Source organism: Hirundo rustica, chromosome 11 (assembly GCF_015227805.2).
Source record: "Hirundo rustica isolate bHirRus1 chromosome 11, bHirRus1.pri.v3, whole genome shotgun sequence".
NCBI classification, from domain to species: domain Eukaryota; kingdom Metazoa; phylum Chordata; class Aves; order Passeriformes; family Hirundinidae; genus Hirundo; species Hirundo rustica.
Window position 1 is genome coordinate 5,959,144 of NC_053460.1, and position 27,370 is coordinate 5,986,513.

The 27,370-nt window shown below is 38.9% G+C and overlaps 1 protein-coding gene across 3 annotated transcripts in view; it reads right to left on the minus strand.

The window, feature by feature from the left end:
- The window catches only part of WWOX (WW domain containing oxidoreductase), a 478,837-nt gene that overhangs the window by 250,142 nt on the left and 201,325 nt on the right, over positions 1–27,370 (minus strand). The window contains exon 9 of one of the 3 annotated variants that reach the window (XM_040075530.2): positions 14,293–15,195. The exons of the other annotated variants lie outside the window; for them this stretch is intronic. Within the exon in view, the coding sequence (XP_039931464.1) occupies positions 15,148–15,195 (48 nt within the window). The 3' untranslated portion in view covers positions 14,293–15,147. Of the gene's footprint in view, positions 1–14,292; positions 15,196–27,370 lie in introns of those variants that run through there. 3 annotated transcript variants of the gene reach the window in all.

Genomic DNA, 27,370 nt, shown 5'->3' on the forward strand with positions numbered 1-27,370 from the left:
GAGGATATGATAGAAATCTTGCACTATTTAAATATAGAATTGGGACATCAAAGAAAGGGTTGTATTGAAATAACATGGATAATTAAGGAAGTGGAGAACAGTAATAACTGATTTACATAAAATGCTAATAAGCCTCTTGACTTGTTCGGCAATTTCTGCTTTAGGCATGGCAACTGTGGGTTCAAATTTGTATACTAATTTTATTTTAGTATTTTCTTTTCCTTGCTCTTTCTCTCCTTATTTTTTAAGCTCTCTACAGCCAGGACAGTCTGTACCTGGATCCAAACCTCCTTTCAAACAAAACTCCATCAGAATATAAACTCCTGTGAAAGTCTGGTGCACATCCCCATCCGCTCAGGCACGCAGAGCTCAAAGTGTAAAGACCCTTAATTACTTGTCTGCATGTGTATGGATTCAGATTGCATCCCTTCTAGTTTAGCTCACTTTCATGTCACGCTGAATAATGTGTTACAAATGATCAATGACATATTAAAAACGTTAAACGCTCTTCACAATTAGCAGGACTGAGAAAGTTTGGAAGCAAGCGGAGCGCGCTTGGCAAGGACACATTTCCGTGGTGCTCTGGCACGGGATGATGAGGGCACCACACCAGCACAAGAGGTTACAGCTATTTTACACTGCACCCCTGTGCCATCTGCCTCTGCGAAGAAATTATAAGCCCTGAAATTCTTGTTTTATTTCACTCTCCTCCTGATCTCTGCTCGCAGTGCTACAGCGGCAGTGGCTTTGAGATGTGAATGTGAATGAGTGTCTGAGCTGCTCCTTCAGGACATGTCTGCGTATTGACCTTCAGCTTACCCTGTTTCCCTGTGAGCCCTCTAAGCATGATCCATCGCTTTCTCAGGCCATTCTCCCTTCACCCCATTGATGGGTTTCAGAGCTACTTAAATTTCAAAGTCCTGATGCGTTGCAGCAGTGGCCGGGGCTCAGCTTTGCTCACTTATAGATTGTACAAGGTCACAATAAGGGAAGGGGAAAAAAAAGCCGGAGCATTTATCAGGATGTATTGCTTTACTTTTTCTATCCATCACAAAGGCGATGATTCTATTTTAGTGAAAATCCATTGAACTCAGATCAAGTCAGATGGCTGTTATCATTGGAAACTCAAGAGCTGTCACACCATAATCGGTACAAATGAACACTGAAACGTGGGGCTTGAGGCCGCTTAATGGTCTTTAGCGAATTTTTTTTTCTGTTGCTTTTTAAACACCACAAAATCATTTTACTTAAGTGATTTCAAATTGAGAACACTAGGATTTTGTTACACAAGCACACTTGATTCAATTATAGACGATCTGACAGCTACTGTGCAATTAAATGTTTTTTGCCAGTGTGCCCTCTCCTCCACATCAGTACAAAGGTGTGGACCACCCAGATAAGCACAATAATTTCCCTCAAAGCTATGCTGATTCTGGTCATCTTTTGTGATACACTTTCCACTTGTAATAGGCCACACCACCACGCACTTTTAACATTTCTGCAGCAATACTGCTTTGTGTTTTGTGAATGAGCTCTGGTAAAGCTCCCTTGTTCTAGAGCTACTCCTGTGAGAAGAAGCTGTGTGCACACAGGGAAAGCCTGAAGTCAAACTTCGTTTCTCTTTCTGCTTCACAAATACCTTAGTGAGTATTACATTTTGATAAAGTATTGGAGATCTTCACCATATTTAAAGGCACCCAAAAACTACATAAATATGAAATTAATGGATATTATTTAGTATAATTACAAGTGTGCTTGAATTGCATCAGAAACAGCGTACAGGGGAGTGCAAAGGAGCAGGGTACAGCCATCATACCTGACAGGGAGCTTGTTCCTCCCTGCAGTCCAAACACTCTAATTATTCTCATATTTGGGCTTCATTCTCCCTCCTATCAGTTGAGACAAACTCACCTCCCACTTGCTTGTTTTGATTTCATCACATAAGACCAGCTATCCCAGGTTCTAGGGCACCTTGACAGATAATTAAAAATGCCTCTCTAATTAAGAGAAAAATAGCAACAGATGACAACTTTGCTCCACAAACAAGCCATCCCACAGAATTTCTATTTTCCTACAGAAATCCCATAATAAAATAAATGCTGTCCAATTTTCGAAAGTTAAAAAAAAAAACAAACCCCAACCTATCCCACTTCACTTCCCACACAAACTCATTGCCCAGACAGATGATTTACAGGACTTATTCAAAGTAAATATATTCCTCTTCACAATACTGGCAAATCCTTACCACGAGCACTCCTCCTTCACCACACCTACAGAATACAGCAGATGAAAGATGTGATTGTTATGTAGGAATGTCCTACCTAAGCTACCTGGAGGCTTTTATTGTTTTAAACTATGTTTAGATCTTAGGTTCTGACCTCCTCCCACAGTGCTAGAACACATTTTAAGATTTTAAGTCACCTGCCACTGCCACATTCCTGCGGCCCCTCCAGTCACAGCATCTTCAAGGCTGCTCTGTACAGTCTCAGCTTCGAGTGAAGTGCAAAACGGAAGCAAATATTTCATATTTTGCCAGAACAAAGTTTCCAGGGAAAGCCACGGGGAAGGAACACAGGCCTGTATTTCCTCTCTGTGTTCACACACCAGTGTTTCCAGAGATCTGGAACAGGGCATGGTGAAGGCTTTGCACCAAGTCTGTAGTAACATTCCCACAGAGAGGCATTAATAAGCTTTAGTGCAATGGAGAATCAACCCCTGTGCTCTGTGCTTCAAGAAGCAGAAAATCTTAAATACACTGGTATTGCATCCTCAAATTTCTTTTTCTAAACATTAAGACAAATACAATTTTGGCAAGCTGTACGTTTAAAATAGGGGTTTTTTTCTTTATTGAGAAAACTACATCTTAACCTCCAGTCTAACAAAAAAAATGAGGATCATTTTTGTGGATATTTTAAATGTAGCAAGTAACATTTCACAGACCTTTAGCTGTAGTCACCTGTGCATACAGTGCACTCTCAGGGGACATCATACAACACAATAAAAGCTGTGATACGATGCATTTTCAGCAGTGAAATATCCTGGACAGATAACTGATTTCCTCCTATATCACAGCAGATATCCAAAAAGAGGCAAGAGCTTAAAAATATGCTTAAAATGCATAGACTGAAGAATTTTTGTATTGCTCCCTGATTTGCACAATAAATCAAAAGGCATCAGCAGTTTTGCTGCTCCCTGGTTCCATGTTTGGGGCCAGAACAATGACTGAGCATGGACACTTTGAAAGATCACGGTTACACAGAATGGTTTCCTCTTTATTTCCTTCAGTGGAACTCTGGTATCACCCAGGGGACATCTGAGGAGTTGGGGGTGTGTTGTTCCACTACCACAGCAAGGACAAATTTGTCCTCAACGAAATTTCTGATGTCACCTCTTTTTGCAAACGAGCCTTTTAGTTCTCCTTTTGCCAACTCTCTCCATACCTGGCTGTTTGCAAAGGAGATGTTGTACAAATCAAGCACTTGGGTTTTTATTCCTTGAACCTCTTGCTCCTTATCCTATCCCAAATTCCTAATGCAGCTTATCATCCCCCATCTGGGAAATATCTCCTCCCCCAGCAGCCCTGGTGCCTCCTGCTGTGGTTTGGGGAGAGCCAGTGGCAGTGGGAGGCATCATTTCACACAGGCTTTAATTCCTTTGGGCATTCCCATCACGTGGACCCAAATCCTGACAAGTCAGCAAAAAAAAAAAAAGAAACAAACAAACAACAACAACAAAAAAGGCAAGCAAAACTAACTGAAAATCTTTCGTTTCTATTTTTTTTATCAACAAAGAGACATTTTCATCATAGTGGTCTTATTGGCTGACCAGTTGGCTGATGTGCTCTGAAAATCCTGATATTTCCTCTTAAAATCATGATATATAAAAAAATCCTGACATGGTATTGCAGTTACCGGACAACTGTGTAATGTTTGCCACTGAGGCACTAATTCCAGTCCACAGAGAAGCAGGAATAAAAGAAAGGAAAGAACACAGACGCTGGAATGAAAATACACCCAGCATTTTCAACAAGCTTTAAAACACTAAAGAAACAAAAAATGTAATTTAGAAATTCCTTGGTAATTTTTGCTGGATAGAAAATTCACTGCAACTTGAGCACCTCTTAGGTGCTTTTCCTTTTGCTTGTGTGTCTGTCAGATAGTAGTGGTGGTGGTGGTGGCTGTGGCAGGTGAGGTAAAAGAGCTGAAACCTCTGCTTGGGCAGGGAGCCTGGACTGACTGCACCCGTGCTCAAAGCAGGACTGACATTACGTGTCCCCATCCCAAATAACAGCTTTATATTCAATTCCATCCACTGAAGATGTCAGTAAGGGAAACAAGGTTATGTGGCAGCAGCTACCATATTTTACCTATCTATATAAATACATTTAAACACGTGGGAAATAAGGTTAGGGGAATGACCTTGAGGTATGGGCTTTTAGGCTAGTAACCCTCACATAACTTCAGCTTCAACACTGAAAGTGAGAGTAAAAACAGTGCCTGATACCAACACATCTACTCTAAATATCCTGGGGAAAGAATTAAAGCTGTTATGTGCTGCAACACAGACCCCGTCTGTGAACTGGGAATGCTTTTGTAGTGAGCTGCCTCACAGAGCAGACTAGCTTCTTAATAACTGGATGTTGGGAGAATTGAAGCAAAACTTTTATCTTTACTATTAAATCTCCCTTTTCAGCCACTAAGCTCCCTATGAAGCAGCGTAACAATGCTCCTATTAGGTAAGCAAGGGACAGAGTGGATGCAAATCCCCACTGAATTAACGTGCCTGCTCCTGAGTCAGCGATGGGCCTTCCAGCCTCGACCTTGCCAATCAGCATGTCTGGTTTTTCCCATTTCCCAATGGCACAGGGCTCATCTTCCCTCTGAAGAAATCAACCCCAGTCTACGGCACCTCTCCAAATTAGCACCACAAACCAGGGTGGGTTTTAGTGCCTGATTAGCATTGCTAGAGAGGGACCATTTTTTGACAGCTTCCATGATGTTTAAACGAAGCCGATTGAAGAAGCTGCCCCTATAAAGTATAGGGCTGGTCTGTATCATCAGCTAGTGGGATGAAGGCACCTACCACTGGCTCCTTGCCAGTTCTGGTTAGCAGAATCAGGGAATGAACTTGGGATCCCTGTGTGAATAGATGCTAATGCACCGGTGAAAGGTCATGAAAGCAGTCGGACTCCACATCCTGCAGAGGTGCTGGAGTCTCTCATTCCGCTGCTATCTTTTGTCCCCATCCGGTTTACCTAATAGATGATCCTAACAATTCACATTGGCAGTCCTTTGTAGTGTAATGAACACTATGTGGTCTGATGAATGCAGCCACCGCACAGAAAACGTCAGTTCTTTCATTAAGAAAACCTTCCCAAGTTCATTGTATTGAACCAGCGCTCCAGCTATTAGGCTGATACATGACACAGTCAATTCCAGTTACACTTTAAGTGACTATTCATGTTCAGTGAATTCAATTTTTAAAGCTAATTTATATATGTTTAGGTATTTACATGAACGCACGTTCCTTCTAACTTACACGCCTTGTTCTGCACTTTCTGTTAATAATGCGGGGAGGGGGGGAAATAATATTTGCCAGCAGACCCTGAAAATGCATAACTGATGGAAAAAAACACTGAAAACCAAATAAGCAGCTTTCTGGGAATATACTTGAATAGCGCTCCAAATTACTTGTTGGTAAAAAGAATTGCAGTGTGTGCATCTATTAATGTTAAATAAAATACCTGCATTAAGTTATTTTTAAAATTACTTGTTATTTCACATTTATGTCTGAGAGCTCATTTTCTGATATCAGCCAATACAGTACTTCCTTTTATATAATACTGCAATTAGTGGCATGTAAACTTTTAAAGCAGGTAATTAAAAAAGTTAAACTATTGCTGCTACTGAACAGAAAACATCAGTTCTTTCATTAAGGAAACCTTCCCAAGTTCATGGTATTGAACCAGAGCTACAGCTATTAAGCTGTGCGATGACACAGTCAATGCCTGCTCTGGTATCAATTCAATTTAAGCATTTTTTTGTTATCACTAGATGCCTTTCCATAGTTTCTTTTAACTGACTTTATTTATTGATAATTATTAGAGTTTCCAAAAGATAGGCATAATTTCACTGCACAAATCCTCTGCAGTTCACAGCAGCAGCAGTTTTTCTGTACAGATCATGCTAAAGTCTCTGATGCCTTTAGAGTGTGCAGAGATCATGATAGAGTTCTCCAGAAATAAAAAAAAAAAAAAAATAACATATTGGATCATTTAGATATTAAACAACAGATATCCAGCTTTCCATCCACATATTCAAAAATCCAGGTTGTTTACTTCTTTTGAAATGTATTTCAAAAAATGTTTCCATTAATGTGGATTTGTTTTAAATTAAACTGTTAGGTTTACTTCCCTACATTGGAAAAAAAAAAAAAAAACTACATCTTGACTTTACCAGGCTTAACATACTTATGTACTAAAGCTCTGCTGTTTGGGAAATAAAAATACCTTTCTTAATACTGCATTTCATAAGAGAAATTACAATTATGAGATGCAGGGACTTCGTGGCTTGATACATTTTGCAAGCAGAGAAGGGGGATGCCCTTCAAAGTTAGAGGGTAATCATTATTGACCTTGTGCATTCAAGACAGCATAGCAGGTTTCTATATAAAGAAACTTGCAGAGAGGTCACTGAAAGCACTGGTGAAGAGACATAAAAAAGGAGACAGGACAGAATACAGCCTTGATTAAGCAAGTTAAAAAATTAACTATAAACAGACTCGGGAATTGAAGACAATAACAAAAGAACTTTTTTTTTCCAAGTGTCATGCAAATTTATGGCTCTATATTAAACGTTCATTATCAGATAAGCAGCCTTTACAATGTAATTATTAACTTTTATAGGTTTTGCAAAGTTTTCTTTTCCTCTTCTTTCCCTACACACAGCCTGAACACTTCTTGAACATTGAACAAAGGGGCACGTGCTTAGGGCTGGCTCTCAGCAGGCAGGAATTAGGGGTTTGGTCTTCCCTGCCTTACTCATTCACAGGGTGTCTGCTAATCTGTCTGTGTTTGAATTTACCTGTCTGCAAAACAGGTACAATAAAACCAGCAGACAACTCCCCAGGGTTATATGACACTTAGTTTGGCACTTCAAAAAGCATACTTAGCAGAGCATTTTGAAATCATTGAATGAAAAGCATTATGTAATGAAAAATAAATTACTTCTGTATGATGAGGTTGTTTGGAAAATGTTCAGGCAAAATGCTCTGGTTAGGAATATTGAAACACCTGGGATACACAATGGATAGGCTTACTATGATTTTTTTTCTTTCAAACTAAATTTTAAAATAAGCTGCAACACAAAAAAGGTCCTATTGTCAGGCACATCCCACTCCCATTTAATTAAATCAGTCATTATTATTAAAACTATTATTATATTTTCCTTTTCTCTCTAGATAAAGAATACAGAAAACGAAAGAGAAACAAATAATTAGACTGAGATCTTACTTTTTTATTTCTATAAACAAAGACACAAACCTGATGACCTTTCTATGACTTATTCTATTTTTCTTCAACCTACAACCTCACGATGGCTCTCTAAATTTGCCCTGGTTGGCAAAACTCCCTTTTCTATTGGGTCTTTCACCTCCAGAACAGCAGCCTACCATGCAGGCAGGAGGCTGCAATCTCAATGCACTGATACCCTCCACTAGAAAGAGTCAATCATTTTCACTAATAGGTGCCCACAGTGTCCCTGGAACAATCCACTCGCATGACTGTCCTGCCCCTTCAACTTCCCCTCCCCGGCAGTCGATAGCACACAGCTTCCCAAAATATGTTTCATTTTCAAGAGATAGATTTATTACAGCCCTGTTATCACATTCAAACCCTTCCTGAAAAGATAAAAATAAGAAAGACCTTACAAAAAGATGTTGTAGCAACAGCTAAATCATAAATGTTTGATAAGGAATGGCTAAATCCAGACAAATAACTGTTCAATCCCACTTTGTATTAGGCAGATAAAGTCATACAGGAAATCAGTGTGATCTATTGAAATGAAAAAAAGTCCAGCTTAGGGACTATATGGTGTTACAGAATGTGTGACATTATAAATGGGCTGCTTCCATAAGTGCAATACAATGAGAAGTTGCATAGTTTTTATTTATTTTTGTGCTTATGAATGTAAAAGCAGGATGTGAAAGTCACTATTTGTCAACAGGGCAAATGTGGGCAGCAGTGAAGTAGGTGAGTATTTATAACCTTTTTATTTTCCCACTCTTGAAGGGAATACATAATCCTCTCTAGGGATAAAAGGATCTTCAGTCACCCTCTAGCCCAGGGCTCCTTTTTAGCAGAGGCTGACAGATGTGCTAAAATTATAAGAGAAGTGTTGTGATGTTGACTCCTAAAGCAGCGATCATTAGGGTTGAAATTAGTATCCCCTCCCAGCCATTCAAATGCTGAAAAGTTCTGACACCAGGCGTAATTGGACAACTTTACCTAGTGGGGATAGCATTACATTTTATCCTACTGACTTCTTTCTGCCTTTTGCATTCCTGCTCCAATTTAAATGAAGCAAAGCAACTTTTTATACATCTTTCACTTACACAAAACAAAACAAAAATCTGCTTATGCAGAAAGACATCTCAAAAGCAGACACACGAGTTCACAACTACATATACAAGTAGTATTGTTTAAGGCTATATTATTTCAGCTGACAACAGTATTTTAAATAAGAAGCAGTTAAAAAAGAGACTGAAGGAAAATATAAACAGATGTCCTAATATGTATTAGCATCTGCTGAAAGGAATTTCATTTGAAAATGTAAAATACACTTCACTTGCTCTATGTTCTAATTAGTTACATGCAGTGTTAACATACTTTAATCTTCTGAAGTAGAAGGTTCCTCTCAACTGGATTTATGTATACCTGGATATATTTCTAGCAAGTATAGCAGTTGCTAAATGGCAGTAAGTGCTAAAAGATATAAGCAATCCACACAATTAGATTTCAGGTCATTTAGATCAGTGTGAACTAGAAAAACATGTTAATGTGCTATACACACTGCCACTTCCTCACATACTGCTGAGTTTGACACATTAACTAATGGACCATCACCTGACAAATACTGGATGAATAAAGTCTCAAATTGACTCCACTGGCTCAGACCAAGATTTTGACAATGCCACACACCAAGCAGTGCCAATGCACCGTTTCACTATTCTTGTGCTGTGTGCCTAAAGAAGAGCAAAGCTTATGACTTTACACAGTTTATCTAACAGACCTTCCTTCTTTAGTGTATGGGAAAAACAGATGGAGTTCAAGGCCCACACTATAACAAAATATGGGAAAGCTAAGTGCAAAGCCTGACCAGTGTGTTAAAATAAAATCAAATCAAATGTTTGTGAGCATGTAACCCTTCACTATGGAGTTAGATTCAATTCCTAAAGGCTGACGAGCACATCTATTTCTGGCCTGAACAAAGGACACGTTAATGCTGGGGCTCTCCCAGAGCCCTGTGCTGTACACTGAGTCACCAGCTCCCACAACCCCACTAAGCCCCATCCCTCATCTTTCAGCTGAACTCTGCATTTTGCTTCATCTGCACTGGGCTCCTGCCCATCTCAGCCCAACTCTGCTGATGCCCTACACCCCAAAACTTCCACCACATCACCTGGCTGCACATCCTGCGCAGGACACCACACACACGTCAGGCTGCTGGAGATTTACTGGGCTGATGCACAAATCTTTCTTTAAATTAGGACAGGAGAAAGGCGAAGGTGCACAGCCACGTTGTGCCTTGCCCCTGCAGCTGAGGTGGTGGGGGCTGAATGGATTGAGTTTTGATCACTAGTGACTCATTCTCAAGGTAATCAGGGACCCACAGCATTCTGTCCCTTGATGTTCAACGTTACTGAGATAGGGTTTCTCACACTGAAAATCTGCTTTCTCCCAATTTCCAGGCCGCTAAGCACTTCAGGATGGGGAGCATGAACGTAGGTTGCACGGGTGCTGTGCAAAGAACAAGGGAAAGATGCCGGCATCCGGGTTTGGAAGATATTCTTTCCTGTTCATCTTGTAAGTTTTTTGACTTCTTGCCATGATCTGTCCCTCTAAAAGGTGTTTGGTCAGCTCCCCTTCTGTAAACTCCGGTGTTACCCCCCAGACCTCTGGCCTGGCCATCACTGCTACCCCACCAGAACTTACTTCTCATCCATGCTCTATTGCGAGACTTCATATCTATTTCTGTCAGGTTTGTTGACAATTTTCTGTTTTAACTGTAAGGCTTTTACCCAACACACACACAAGAAGGTCCAATCTACAATTACCTCACCCCTTTTCTCTCTACCCCTGCACTCATTATGCTGAGCATCTTTGCTGGATAACTTCCTTTTTCACAACAAATTCATCCTTTCTTTCTCTAATACTGTAGTCTGTCTATAGAGAAATCTTCAACTTAATCCAGCTTATCCTGATTCACAATCAACATGTCTACACTCACCCTAGATCGACTTCCAGATAGTCATTTTCATTGATGACTTCCTAAATTTTCAAACAAGCATTTTCATGCTTTCTTTTATTCTGTTTACAGATCTGCCCACAAGCACTCTCAATATTATCTCACTATCTTTCTTCACAATCCACATTAAAAATCTCCCTTTCTTTGGTATCCAATCTTTTCTTTGGCATCAGAAAAATATCATGCCTAAAAACAGGGCCTACCATATTGATTAATATTATCTCATTATACGCTTGTTCTTCTTATCTATCTGTATCTCTGACTTTTGATTAACACTTAAACTTTAAACAGCACGGACATGGAACAATTTTTTTTGGTTGATTTTGCATATTTATTAATATGGCTGGGTCCTTATCTGTGACTAACAAACTAGGCGCTGCACTGGCAATAATTATCATGTTTTTCCTTCTCTGTTGATATATAAGCATGTAAACTGGATTTCATTTTCTGGGCAAGACTGCCAGGGATGACTGTTAGGAGTTCTGCTTGAAGAAGAAACTCAAGTGCTTTAAGTAATCATTTTCAGACTAAGGGTTGTACTCATTTGGGTTTTTTTTTTTTAATGGAAATTAGGGATGGGAAATTTTTCAATGTAACTGTTGGGAAAAGGGGTTTGGAAAGTAATAATTAGAATTGTTTTCTGTTCTGTTGTCAGATAAACAGCATACACACAATTTTTATTTTTTTTTAGCAAACATAAAAGAAAGTGAAAGAAAAACAAACTGCAAATTGTGCTTGTATCTGTTTCAACAAGGACACATGAGCATAATGCACCAAAGTGACAGTGAGGCTGCAGGTAAGAGACAGAATGTGAAATGTGAACTCCCTGAGACAAAGCTTCCAAGGATGACAGACCAAATGCCACAGAACTCTACATAAAGAAGGGAAGCACCAGTGTTCTCCCAAATCTTCATGAACTGGACATATTAAATCACGTAGCCTGATGCCAGCTCAGGATTAAACTCAAATACTTTGGCATACCCTAATTCTATTAGTAGGGAATGGAAGGGGAACAGAACACGCAAACATTACCATGACTTTATAAACTGCATCATTATTCGGAACGGGAATTATTTTAAGGATGTCTGAAGCTCTGGTTTTCTTGCACAAAATCTGGGGTGTGAACCTGAAGATTTAGCGAAAGGGCAGAAAACCTTGAAAACAAGCTGATTGTGACAATACTGACAAGCAGAAAGGGAAAATGCAAATGAAATAGACATTTTCTAAATATAGTTTAATTTATAAATAAGACTTCACATCACAGATTTGTTTATCCTCATTTGGTGATAATTGTTCACAGCAGAATATATCAGAAAATTCTATAATAGGGACTACAGCCAGGAAATGTTAAATAATTAATCACCCTCCCAGCCACTTGCATTTCTGTTGATATAAATGACCGTATAATTCCAAACCCAATTATCACTACTTAGCCATTCCATTTTGTAGTTAAAATCCCACAAAATTAAAGTCCATCAATTGTTAATGGTAATAGACCAGACAAGGGATTAAAGATTATTTTAATGTTTATTTCCTGTCAGGAGGTTTTTTTGGCAGGAAGCACTATAGACAAAAGGCTACATTAAGATGAGATGCATACAATGTATTTAAATCTGCTAACTTCTAAAAGCCTTATGGTATAATTACTTGTTTAATCTACTTGTTCCCTGAAGATACCAACAGGGGTTTATCAAGCCAACTTTAGGATATCTGCTTCATAGAAACCAAAAGATTCTCTTTAACTGCAAACAGCAGTCAAGTTACAGTAAAATAAATGCAATTCTAACAACAAACTTGAAAAATGAATGAACTATGCAAAAATATAAGGGGAATCAGATTACTATCAGGATTTTTTTTTATGTCATATTCCGCTTGGTTTATCTCCTGTTACTTCTGGCACTATGAATTTGCATACAAGATTTGGTCCTTGTATCCACACTTTAAACCATCACTTTAACACTGACAGAACTTCATTAATTACAGAATCTTCTTTTACCTGCCACAAAATGATGTCCACTCTCCAGAAAGTTATTTATGCACATGTGTTTATATGGAGACAAGAATTAGTTCAGAGATTACTTTACTGTCTTAAAATGGTTTTTTGCTTTTATCATTAGGTATTGTCAGCAAAACTGACAGAAGTACTTTATTGCACCAGCACAGTGAGTAGAACTCTGTAGAACTGTGTGTGAGGGCCTAAGGGTTTGGGGAAGAGCCCTTAGAGTTCACTGTTTCAGTGGGCAGCAGGAGTGGGCTGAATTTTATGTGTTTCAAAAGGTTATTCATCTCCATAAAGTTACAGACAGGTATCCATAACTTGGCTCTGCTGGGATGAAACCATCAGATCTGGAGCAAGCAATAACTGCGCCAGTTATTTCTGGCTTACACTGACATCACCCTGCACACAACCTCATTCATCTCATTCTATCTCTTTTTCTGTAAAAACAAATCTACACAGGGACTAAATAGGAAAACCGGGAAGGGAATGTTTGTGTTCTGGTGTTCCCTGCCCATTCAGCAATGCTATCCACTCCTCAGGAAATCTATGGACAACCTATAGTACAGGAACATTACAGTAGTTCATATTCTCATTTATTCTTTTTCTCCAGGAAACCCTTGTCCTGCATTTACCAAATGATGAACACCAAATCATGAAACAAATAACACAGTGCATAAATCACCTCATATTGGGACAATGACAGATTTGTTTATGTGTATGTTTCAAACAGTTCCTTAGGTGTACATTCAGTGCTTGGCTAAAGTTACCACTCGTTATTCCTCCTCTCTCCTCTTGATAGGTGAGGAAGCCAGCAGGGACAGGTCTGTGGCGCTGACCCTGCTATGCTGTCACAAGGAACAGCTTTACACTGCTCAGGAGGGCAGTGAAGGAGCTCCTCTCCAGGACTGCCCAGCAATGATATCACTAATTTGTGAGCAGTGAGTTAATTACATGCCCAGTGGTGTTAATAATTCAAATTCCATCAGACACAGGTATTAAGAAAGAAGCCTCTAACTGAGACCCGTGAACTAGCTGCTCATCCTGGAGCCCCAGTTGTTACAGGGGATTGCATTGGGCACGTTTGGCATAAAGGAGCATTGCAGAATTAAAACTGGCGTGTCAGGAACTTTTCCCTTGCTCTGCTTGGTATGCACCTCCACGAAAAACAAAAACCAAAAAACAAACAAGCAAACAAACAAAACAAAACAAAACAAAACAAAAAAGGGGGGGCAAAAAAAGCAACACCCACACTCACAACAAAGTTCAGAGTCCATATCTCTTCTGAGATTCGTGACAGCAAGTAGACATGGTACAAAAACCCATTTCATAGCCTTTCACCAAAATAAAATTTACTGTGAATAAGGCCCTAAAACTCTACTCTCAGCTCTGATTTAAACCTGTGAACACAAACCTCCCAGGAACACCTCCATTCCAATAAATACCTGCCCATGATATGATATGCTAATCATTTGGGTCCTAGGGGAGATTAAATACGCTAACCACAAGCAAGCTCCACCACAACACTCATCAGGACAGGATCTGGCCCAAAGTTATTTTATTTAGCAGGTTTAAGGTGCTGTTTAAGCTAAATATAAGCCAGCCATCCCTGTTTCTCTCCCCCAAACACTTCTGCTGTGGCAAAGAGCAAAGCAGGTTTGGCTTTCAAGACTGAAAATTCCTCTGCAATTTTCTATGGTATTCAAGACATTATCAATGAGAAGAATTAATCTAACTCACAAAAAACGAGACTTCCTTCAGAACTCTAATGTTCTGTATCTTTTATTTTTAAATTGCAGCATTAATAATGGTCTCAGCAGCAAGTGGAGAAAACGTATGAAATATGTGCCCTCTTTATAGATTTCCTGTTTCTGTAATTTCACTTGAAAAATGGCAGTGCCCTGCCATCTGAAGCTTCCAGTTTGTTTAACTCCAAGCAAAAGACAATTAAACAACTTACAGTATATGGTCACAGGACTCTAATTGCTCACCAGTGCTCCCTGTTAGATCAGCCACCACAGTGATCAGAAGCTTTTTCACCTTCCTACCCCTGCAAGACCACCAGAGGTTCCTGACCATGGCAATGGCCTCATGCTGAGGAGAAAATATTTCACAAACAAAAAAAAAATTTCCACAGGATTCTTGAGATGCTGAATTAGCACAGAGTAAAAGGAAGAGGCTCCATGCTGGACAAGTGTCTAGAAGGACAGAACATCCTTTTATCATTTTTCTTAGAAGTCAACGAATTAATATTTATCTTTTTGTTGTTGTTTTCTCACAGTTTCTTAAAATTCTCCCATTTACTATAAACTTTTTTTTTCATGATTTCTGCAAGCAAAGTTATATCCTGAATCCATACATCTTAGTTTATCCTCTTCAACATAGAAATCTTATATAAGAAGTGATGTATCAGTATTTTAAGAGAGTGATATACACTTGAAGAATGGAAGTTCAGGTGACTGACAAAGATAAATTGAGCTTTTCAAATCCTGCTTTTGGTTGAAATCACTCTGAAAACAGACTGAGTTCCTTTTGAGAGATGTTCAACTTGTGTTTTTAGTCTCAAAGCCATTCTCAGAGCTGACCCTATTTTCACATTTGTAGACAACAGACTCGTCGATGTGACCTTCAGAGACCAGTATCTGCTCTGTCACTAATGATGCCTTCTACTGGAGGCTGAAATAAGAAAAAAACAACTTAGCTCACCAATATACAGCTGAAACATTGTAGTTCTCAGTCTAGCACGCTCAGGACTATGTGTTATCCACATCAAAGACAAAAACACATCATTAGTATCATCTGCTGTAATGGCAGTGCAGGGGAATTCACATTTGTGGTTCCTTAATGGTAATCATGGTAGAATCTTGGCATTAATAGGAGGAATATTAATTTTCCAGTACTTAAAAGCATAAATGACACCTACATCCCTATACAAAGCCAGCCCAAATCAATTGCCTAAATGCAATTAATTCAAGATTCTTGGTATACCAACATAGACACAGAACTCTGTCTCTATCAACAAGATGACCAGGAAAACAATACATCTAAGATCATGTGTCATTCCCCAGTAATTCTTTTGTTTCTTTGGGGTATGCAAAAAAACCCCAACCTACTAGCTCTTTTAATGAATGCAAAAATAGGACACAGAGAGTATACATAGTGATAAAAGAATACCTGGACAATAGAGCTGAAGAGCAAAAGGATGGTGAAAGAAATTACTAGGGAGGAATAACATGATTGTGATATTCTAATCTTATTAATATATGTACTGGAGACTAAAAATAATTTTTAAGTTTCAGTTTAACAAAATTGGTTTTGTGGATTTCTTATTTTTGACAACACAAATAAATTATTGCATACAACCTCATAATCATTACCACCACTGTACTGTGAAATATTACTCAAATGCCAGAGCACATTTCTCAATGCATTGTGTCTCGCTGACCTCCAGATCAAGTTTGCTCAGTGTCTGACTAAAAGAATGTTCTCTGGTTTTGTTTTTGCTTTTCTAAATAACTGCTAGCTCTACAAATTCATTATGGAACTAGAATAAAATCCAATCCATTCTTCCATAGCTGTGTTGCCTTAGCATCACCAAAGGAAATAAAACACATTTTAGTTACTAAGGTGACCAGTTACAACAGTGATTCCACACAGATACAGTAAGAGAAAAGCTCCTGGTTTTATGTGGTAATCCTCCTGCCTAGAAGTGTCTATTGAGAGGCAGCACACAGGAAAGCAGGAAGTAACATAATTTATTCAGCAAGAATACCATGGGGCAGAAGTGCTGAAAAAAGGCTTTCACACACCCCTCCTGGCTAGTTTTCCATTGAAATAAAATTTACTCTTGAATATAAAATATTTATTCCATTTTTCATACTCATGTCTTTCACTCCCTTTCATATTTATTTACTTTATAAACATTCCAAATTTATTTTTGTTGAATAAATAAATTAAAATATGAGGAATGTTTAAACAGACAAAAAAGCTCTGGGAGTTTTGTTACTGGCAAAAGGAGAAATGCTCAGGGATGTAATGAGTCAACTGCCAACGTGGAAATCTGGCAGAATTCCTGCATTTTAGAATCATGGCATGTTTGAATTCACTTTAGTGTATGCAAGTTTTTCTTACAAGGTTGATTCTGCAGGCTTTATGCAGTTGGCTTTCCTTTTTTCCTAATGCCAGGCCTCAAACTGTCACAAGTTCATCAGTTATAACCCACTGACAGCTTTCCCACCTCTTTTATCCATCAGTGAAGTTACAAATATACCAGATTGTCAAGGAGATACACACTGTAAAACAAATTCCTGGGCATCATCCTATTCAAACCATGAATTCATCTAAGTTCAACTCAGTCTATTTTACTCAGCAGAGTAGGTAGTAAAATCTCCTTTCAACCCAGAAGACTTTATTTTATAATTCCTTCATCTGGGATTCCAGGAAATGTTAAGATGTTAACTATCTGACAGAGTTCACATCAGTGACAAGGAGTTTATTACAGCACAGGTTTTATTCCCCCATTTCAGGGGACACGGACTTCGGATGAAAAGGTGGAATAATTCTTGCCTCGGTGTGTAAAATCAAGATCAATTTAGCAACCCACTCCTCTAATACCGTATGTGCAAAGAAATAATTTAGACTCCTAGTTAATTTGAGTATTGAACTGAAATTCTGCAGCTGCTTTCTGCCAGTCCTGAAAACAGAAATTAATTTCAATGACCAAGGCGAATGGTGTGCCGCTCTGTCAGGTAATTAGTCACCGTCTTTTGCTACTCAGGGTCTATCACCGTGCTAATCCATACATAAACCCCAGAATTCCCCCAGTCACTCACAATCTAAAGAGCTGTTTAACTACCTATTTCTCCCATTCAATCCTACCCCAGATATCAGCTGCAAAATGAGCATTCTTTCATGTTTAGCTTTCTTCCTACTATTTACTGCCAGCAGAATTAATGCAACTGATTTACATTTTCTTTTTTCTGTTTGATCAAGTCTGCTGTTGATTAAGTAGAGCTTAAGGGAAAAAATTATACTCCTGCAGCTTTCCTACTTGACTTGCCAGTTTATTAATGAAAGAAGCAAGGATATTGATGGCCCAGAAACTACAAGTGCAGCAATTAAAGGATATGTCCTTCCAAGCTTCTAATTAAAAAAGAGTTCTTTGTATTAAAAGATATAGTTTAGTGTCATATTTATATCTAATTCTCACTTCTACTGTTTTGCCTTTTTTTTTTTTTCTTTTTCTTTTTTTTCTTTTTTTTCTGTTTATTCTTTTTAAACAGAAATCTACTGGGAAAACTTAGGCAGAATAAAGAAACTTTCCCTGACAACCATTTCTGGAAGCTTTGTTCCCAAACAACAGTCTTAGTGATAAAACATCAAAAACAACTCCACCCCCTCAAATCCTTACAACAGTGAAATACCCACTGACACATACCACTCAGAAGGAACTTTTGTAAATTAGCAGAGTCTGCCCAACTCAGATTCGAGAAAACTGAAGATTTTTTTTTTTATACCAGTCCTTTTGGATATATTAAGATAATGAGACTGTTCCCTCCTTCTAATATCTTTTTACTTAGTAGTTGAATTCTAGATTCACTTTTTTTTTTTTTCATGTCAGGTATTTACATGATAAGAAATATGAAGAACCTCTGGGAGATCATTCTAGACTGACTTTTGAATTCTTCCCTCAGAAACATCTGATACCATAACATTGCCAGTATTTTATTACTCTGCTGAGTCAGTCCTTTGCATATTAATGGGATTCTTTCAACTTCACAACACAAATAGACAAATAAATGACTCCTCTTTCTGTTTTATGGTGTCATCTAAACAAGTTCAACAGATATCTGACAGGTTCTGCCTGGCATGCATGGATTGACCCTCCAGCACCTATGGAGTAAGTGCTAAGGACTCAGTCCAAGATTCATGGAATCACAGAATTGTTTGGCTTGAAAGGGTCCTTAAAGAACACCCAGTTCCAATCCCCTGCCATGGACAGGGATACTTTCCACTATTCCAGGTTGCTCCAAGTCCCATCCAGCCTGGCCTTGGACACTTACAGGGATGGGGCAGCCTCAGCTTCTCTGGGCACCCTGTGCCAGGGCCTCACCAGTCTCACAGCAAAGAATTTCTTCCTAATAAAAAACCTAAATTTACTGTCTGTCAGTTTGAAGCACCCTGCCTGCTCCACATTCAAAACATCCTGCACACAAAGCACCTCTCCATCCATATACCAGGTACCTCTCCCAGATTTCCACGCAGCAATTACTCCTCTAATTTAGCTATTAGATATTCTGAAATCCCTGAGAAATTATATTAAAAAATAAGCACAATATAAAAACAATAATCTAGCATCCCATATAAATAACAACAGGTTCTTAATGCATTGAAAATTCCCTGCACTGATGTTCCAGAAAGGAAGAGAAGTACAACATCTTTCTGCTCCTGGCCTCTGTCCCTCTCAGCCCAGAGTGGTGAGAACTGCTGTGATCAGATTAGACAGGTAATCTTGTGTACGATCAAATTCCCAGAGGGCAGCGATGGCTGTGTATTTAAGGACAGTAAGCTTTTCTTAAAAGAGGTACTAAAGTGAATCACAAAATTTCCCAGAGCTCCCAGCTGGACAAAGCAGCAGTAAACAAGAGTGATCCTTCCTTAGGGCTAACAGAGTTAGCAGTGCTGCTCTCAGAACAGGTTGTGCCATCCACAATATCACTGCCCACATTTCTCCTTGAGCCATCCCAGAGCTGCATCTTTCTGTTCGCCTATTAACCTGAAAAAACTGTGTGGAGGAGGGAGTGGAGTTGTTCTAAGGAACCTTTTGTATTAGAAATTTCTCAATCACTTCCAGTTTAAAGATGACTCCGTAGAAATAGTGACCCTCACAAGCATCACTCGAAAGATACAGAATCTTTTTAATCTTTTTCAGTGGAATCAGAAGCCTTTATCTCTTCTCTGACCCTTTTTCCCCTCTAGCCTTACACTCTTGGCACCATTGAAAAGTCAGAACCATTAAGTTGGTGTCAAGTGGCTGTGCTATTCATATTCTATTATAGTCAATGACAATTAACAGTGCCATTCAGAAAAGCCAGGTACTGTATTACACAATTGGAAAATTGATCTCATCTGAGGTTCCAAAACAGCAATGTTCAGACCTCAAGTCACAGGCAAAAAAAAAAAAAAAAAGAAGAAAAGCGGGAAGTACTGTCTGAGCTCAGGGCCACACAGCAAACAGCCACGTGCAAGGCCCAGAAACAACCTGAGGGAGCGCCCAAATCTCTGTGTGAATATAAACTCTGATTTTTATCGTCAAGCAAAGTGATGGTAGAAAGAAGAGCACAGATTCAACTGAACGCTTGATGATCACCCTCAAAGTTGTTATTGCAGGCAAAATGCAACCTCTTAGCAATGCTGACACATCAGAAAACCACTGTGTGTGTTTGTCAGTTCCCAGCTCTTTGCAGCACGCGCCCACAGGCAGGAGCAGCACCTACAGTGAAATCCTCATTTCTAGCACCTGCACTGAACATCTATTTTCATGAATGCTTTTCCTAGAAATGAGCTCAGGCACATTTTTTCTTCTAATGATTTACTGGATGGCTACAAAAGGAGAGGATTAACAAGTAACTCTCTACTTTGGACAGTCAGACTGTTTTCCTCTCAGTGAATCTCAGCATTAACCACCCCCCAGTACAATAGTTGATTACAGCTGAGCCTGTCTGCTTTAAAGCACTGGGGGAATTTTACATAGCAAAACTCAATTAGTTCACTTGAGTTTAACTAAAGCACCTGAGCTAAAACCTTGCCACACAAAGGATGCATTGAAGGGTCGGGAACAGCACTTGGCACCGTTCCCCTGTGCCACGTGCCCGAGGACATTGGCTTTGAGCAGGATCCAAAAGCAGAGCAAGTGCTCTTGCATCAGTAGGCCATTATGTCACTCATATTCCCCAATCAAGTACTCACTAACCCTCAAAATTATGATGTGACCTATCAAGTTCACATCCTGGAGCAGATTGCAAAATCTCCACTCGGTCACTTGTTTAGTTCAAGCACATAACTGGAATACGTAGCAATTAGATGGGAAAAAAAATAAAAAAAACCAAACCCATAACAACAAATATTCTTGCATTTCGAGCGCAGAGTTCTAAAACTCAGCGGTTGTACAGATTGATGGAAGGAATGTCCAATCACAGGCAATTCTGCCTCAGGTTGCTGCTTTCCAGGCCAAACCAGTGAAACTCCTCCTGCACCTGGGCCCCTTCTAAGATGTCCTCTGTGATGAATTTAGCTGTCTTTGCTTTTCCCTTCACTCAAAATAGGAGGAATCCTTACTAAGTATTGGAGATTAAGGTCTTACACACAAAACTCTGGAGACGCACGTTCAAATCCATTCTAGTGGAAAAGGTGCTGGTCTCAAATCCACCCTAGGTGCACCTGGAAGGGAAGAGCTTGTATTCTGCCAGATGTTTCACCTGATGCCAAGTTTTCCTGGGGAATCAGGAACAGGCTGAATACAGAAATCATCTTTGTTCATCATTTTCCTTCGCAGAATACAGTAAGAAATTATCAGCTAGCTTCAGTTCTCTGGGAAAAAAAAATCTCCAATTGGTGCCTTAATGAAAAACATAGAATGGGCTCATAGCCACTATAGTTATACTTAAAAATCAATACTCCCTATTGGTCTTATAATTTGTGTCCCAAATATCTGCTTTAAAACGTGCACAAGCCACAAAACAAAAGCAAGGGAGTTTACATCTCAGATTTTAAAAATTCTTTTGTACTGTTTCAATATTTGCAAAGCCATGTGAAAGTTCTGTAGGATTTCTGCCTGACAGTGGGAGTCTATTCTATATTTTATTTCTTTTATTGAGAGGTAGAATAAAATTCCCCAACTGCTCCAGTGCAATTAAAATTACTTTTATTCATACAGTTACCTCTATGGCCACCATAAGCATTCCACAGTACTAATCCTTTTAGGCCCTGATCCAGCAAAGCACTTTACTGTCTCTTATTCTTAAAATTACAAGCCTCCCCACTGATTTCAATACAGTTATATTAGGGATGAACTTGGCCTACTATAGCAAAAATAATGTTAAAAATACAGTTTTAAAAACAAGCAAGGAAATGGAAAGCCTAAGAGACTTCAATATTTCGCTGGTTTAAAGTAAGGCATTACCACTGTGCATTTGAGTACAGTCCAATAGTGAGCTATTTTTGTACAGTTGGGCCAATGCAGGTAACGAGCTTCCCTGCACTAGAGATGCATTGATTTCAGATCTAGATGGTTTCAATAACCTCCTTACACCCAAACGTTACAAGGACGGGGACATTAAAACGTCAATTACATAAATAAATCTGTAAGTATCAATAAATGCCCAAAATTAAATAAACCCCTTCACTCTAAGAGGCTTTGCAGCTGATACACTGTAAAACAATAAGAAAATCATCACCATTTGCATTTTTATAGCTACATTCATCGATAGCTCAAATATTTATCACAAATACCAACCCACCATTGGTAGGAACTGTAGGATGTTGTTTTCTTGCTTTGACTGCAGAGACACTAAACCATGGCTGGACATTTGTCTACAACCAAAGCTTTTCAAACTGCATTAAATACTCGCTGCCTTTGCGTACTTCTTTCTGCCTTGTTTTTGCTGGTGCAAGAATTTATCTGAGCACGCAATGAACTGGATCAGGAAACTAATCTGACTGAAATATAAACCATGGAAAAGTGCTGACTTTAATGAGGAGGGACGCTCAGGGAAGCAGGAGCCTGAGACTGCTTAAGATAGCACTGCCCCAAAATAAATGCACATCAAACTGCGTATCCTGAGGCACAGAGCAGCAGCCAGAAACAGAACCATGGATTTCACCCATTTATCCACATAAGCCATGGGGGGACACTGGGATCAGAGCCACAAAACGGATGGGGGACTTGTCTTGAGTGGCTTCAGAGCACAGCTTCTGATCACCATGGAGGGACAACAAAATTTAATTTGCCACGGATGGCTGAATACCCAAGCAAGACGACTACATAAAAGCATTTTCCAGTAACTTCCAGATTGTCTCTCCAGCCTTCCCAATTGGCTCTCAACAATATTTTAAAGTATGTGCTTTACCACCATTTAAAGCAGTGCACATGAGAGATACTGAATACATTAGGTAAATGAATTCCTGTGGACATTGTGAAGGGAATAATGTCCTCCTATTTGGGTTATCCTGCACTGCAATAAAAGTGGGGTTTTCTTCGGTCAAGGTGCTGCAGTAACCCAAGTGATAGCCATATTACACTTATAAAAGACAACTTTAAGAAAGATCTTAGTGCAATAAAAGTGAGGATTTTTTTTTCCCTTGGCATCCCAGCTTGCCATAGAAATGAGTGAGCTGCTGAATTTCTGCCAAGTATAGATGGTTCAGCAAGCTATTAGATTAGTCTGTTTATACAGAAACAGCCAAAAATAGGAAACACACAGAAGCTATTAAAGATATTGTCCTGTGAGGGAAATATTTGAATGGTTTTGTTACTGCAACTGGGAAATAAGATATGAGTCAGTATTAATGTGATAAAGAAGTTAATGTGTTCTAAAGCAAACAGTTAGTTTCTTCAGCTTGTTTTCTGAGTTGACAATAAAATAAATGTACAGACAATTATGTAGGGTTGGATGAGCCTGCAAGTAAGTGCATCCAGCTTAAAGCTCAGCACTGCCAGTGGGTTGGAATTGAAACTCTGTTATCAAGTAATGATATGCTAACCCCAGGTAGTCTTCATAGAAAATGGATGATTCAAAATGCCACACATCACTGAGCTAGTGGGAGAATGGTCAATAGTGTTTAAGCTATTTGAACTGGTCAAAGAGAATTTCACAGAAAAATTCCTTCACCTTGACCATTTAGCAATGGATTTCCTAAATTCTTCTCACTTTTGATATAGGCTGATGAAAAATAAAAATACCGTGAGCATTGTACTGTATTTTGTTTTGGTTTATTTTTAATCAGGACAGCAGCAATATTTCACTGTGGATATTTCTAACCAGCAGGGAGAAATTTGTCCCATATGTGACACTGCGCATTTGTTCCTAAACGTGGCCACACACAACCCTGATGCCCTGACCTCCTTCTCCCTCCTTTTTCCACACATTAACAAACCTAATTCTTTAAGTACTCCAATGCTTTCAATCTTCTGACACACATAAACAAGGAAACAGGTTATTATACTGCATTTATAATATTTATATGTGCAAATAGAAGATGTACATATTTTTTCTCAAGTAACACACTTCTACAAACCCACAGAGCACACATACCATTCCTTAAGGGCCAATACATTTGACCAGTGAAGGAGAAAAAGTCCAAAGCTGAATGACTCTCCCACTGAGAAATGGCCCTCTGTGGTACCTTGGTTTTTTATGATGAGAGTGCCCTGGGCCAAGCCAAGCACCTTCCCTAATGCTAGGTCACTTTTTAGGACACGAGAAGAAGAGCAGCACCCGAAAATGCACATGGAAACTTACACCAGTAAATGCAGCAAAACCTTTGCCAGTACACAGAGACATCTGATTAGCAGGAGCCTCATGAATTCTACACCAGTGGCTCATTTCCAGAGGGAGTGGAAAACTGGCCTCGAGTAATTCAGCCCGTGTTATGTGTATACAAAGATCAGGCACGGTATTTGGAACAGGAAGCAGCTGCAGAAATTCTGTCAAGGTACCACAATTAAATGCGTTTACACTGCAGAGACTGAAAAATGCAGGTGTTATAATGAGACTTACAGCAAAATTTAAGAACCCTGCAATAACTTGCAGCCAGATCTTGGAGCTGGGCTTTTCCCTGGAACACATCTCCTCAAAACCAAGTCAAGCTGTTACATCAACAAGCCTACAGACTGCTTTGAGGCCTCAGCTGAAATTTATTTCTGGGATAAATGTATCTTTCCATTCAGCTCCACAGAAACCAGGCTTGTTTATTATTTCTTGAGCCCAATTTCTTACTTCAGGCAATAGGAAGAATGAGTTACATGTCCCCTGACACCAAACAGATGAGCACAATAGTGTTGGCCTTACTGCAGAGGACCCTCCAAAACTGGGGGGATGCAAGGCAGTTTCCCTGCTTTGTGAACACAAAGCCCATTTCTAGGACGGGAATCTGGAACTGGAGAATAAATTTCCAACATCCTTTCAGTGCTGTGGCAATGTGATCCCAACCTGAAGAGTTTGGAGCATATTCTGCAGTTCCATCCATACATATTTCTACTTGTGTTTAAAGCACATATTGTTCTTGTTTAGACAGAACTCTGGAGTCTCTACCAACAAACAAATTTGTCACTTGTTTACGATTGTGCATGAGGCATCTGTATTTTTCCAATGGCATAAGGTAACAGCAGAGCCACAGCAGCTACTCTGAAATGGAACAGCCACAGGAAACTTAATGGGCCTTAGAGATGTACAGGAGGTTCAAAAATAGAGAACTTCCTTTTTCAGTAAAGGGAGAAAGCAACAGAAAAATAGAGTAATATGGTTCTGCTTGGAATTGAAAGAAGAAAAAGGAGGGAGGTAAGTTTTCCCGGCCACACATCTCAAACCAAATGGATGTGCTTTAAACAAAGCACCTCACTTGCTTCGTTTCATTTTCAGGCTGTGCTGCCTGAGCAAGACAACGGAAAAGTTTAATCTCTAAAACATGAATGCCGAAAATAAATGCATTAGAAAATACCAAGCCAAAGCTATACTGGTGACACAAATGTGAAAAATGGAATTGAAATAAACTGTGCCAGAAATCTATTTCTAAAAATATGTCTTTACAGTAGTGATATTTATAAATTTGACATACTCTAAAATTTAGCTCACTAAAGATTATTTCTATGCAAATATGCATTTCTCAAACCCCATAAGCGTGCGAAAAATCCAAAACACGTTTCTTGAAAATCAATTTCTGTGCAGTACAAATGTATCAAGTTAGAGGCAGCACGCTGATAAATATTAAAAAGGTCTACATTGTGCAAAATGAAAACTTATAACAGGACACAGTGGTACCGTGCAGCATGTAGAGGTTCAGAGAGAACATGAAACAGCCCCACGGTTTCAAAAGGACTCTGTGGTCTGACATTAGTCATTTTGGTTCTGATAAAGGATGTTGTAGAAGGTGCTGCCCACATTATGCAAATCACTAACCACTTAATTTCCTTCCCAAGTGGTAAAGCTCAAGCATTTTCCCTGAACATACAGTGCTCATTTTCTTGTAACTCTGTGGTTTCTTTTCAATAGCCTGTGAATGCCAGCAAGTAAGAAGACAGCAGTAAGAAACTAAGAGGTTACTCAATGATTCCAAAGGTTATAGGAGTGCTTTTTAGATACAGATCTGAACATAAATTCTAGACATTCACAAAGCATTTTTACTTCTAATAATACCCCACTATCTGCTTCAATTTCAATATGCTTGGAACAGTCGTTGTCTCTCTTCCCTGCCACCTCATATTCCAAGAATTAAATATCATTTACTCCTGGGCCGTTTCTAGCATGAAATTCTCTTAAAAAGAGATTTGACTCTTCTAAAAGTGATATGAAACAAATTATATGGTTTTTTTTTTTCAGCAGCTAATTTTGTGTTTGAAAATATTTCAGGCAGAAACTACTTTGATTTACAAACAATCCAGTTCAATGATTCCTACAAAAGTCTCACTTCTTTTCTCTTAAAATGTACTGTCTGCTGCTACAAAACCATATTTGAAAAAAAAAATCTAAATGAACCAAAACATGGCTGGTACTAAATAGCCTTTCTCATCAATAAACAATTCCAAAATATTTCTCAAAATTCGTGGTTAAAAAGTAAAGATAGAATCTTGGGAAAAGGCACATAGAAAAACAGGAAACTGTCCTGTTCAAACGTGTTCTTATAATTACTGCCATTATCCCATTATGCAGTTTCTAAGTAGATTCCTGTTAGTAATCACTAGAACTCCCCTAATTTAACCCCTACACAAAACAATTAATTATCTTCTTGCCCGAACAGTACCTGACACAAATTCTGAATGTTGCCAATGTGAGTATACCTGAGTTTTAAAAGAGACAGAGAAACAGATGGTGCAACACAAATATTTCTATCCAAAGCAGCAGGATTTTATGAAGTGTCACCATAAAGATGCTCCAAGCAAAAGAGCCTTTCCCTTCCCTTCAGAGGTTAAATATGACAACTTAGAATCATTGTCCTTCAGTGGCCAAGGAGCAATTACTACTGTTAATTATGATTATTGTCATTATTATAAAACTTCTGCCTGAATGTTAACAAGCAAATTCAAAGCACTATCAAAGAAATAACAGCTTATAAAGCACTTTTGCAAATCCACTGGTCATAGCAAAAAAAAAAAAAAAAAAAAAAGAAAAAGAAAAAAAAAAGAAAAATCCACTGATCTTTTTTTCAGCAGTTCCTTTGATACTGGCAGTGTGTATGGATATAATATTAATCACAACATTCTGCACCAGGATGGCTAGAAAAGGATACTCATTTGATGAAACAATTATTTATTGTAAAGCCAGCAATTTCAATAACTGTGTGTCTGTTCCAGTGTGTGTGTGTGAGACAGAGAGGGAGGGAGACGCTGATAGCAGGAGACAGATCCGCCTGTAAAAGCAGACAAGGTGGTAGCACAGAGCAATATTATAGAGCTGCTATAATTACAGTGCTACTGAATGTGCACTCCATCCAAACTGCTCCTACAGAGTTTGTTTGCATGTTCAATATCAGGAAGATTCGTTGTAAGCGTCCTTCAGAGAATTTGTTTCCTTACTGGTTTTAAATATCTCTAAATAGCACATAGAAATAGAAAACATGCTTCACTTAGTAAAGATTT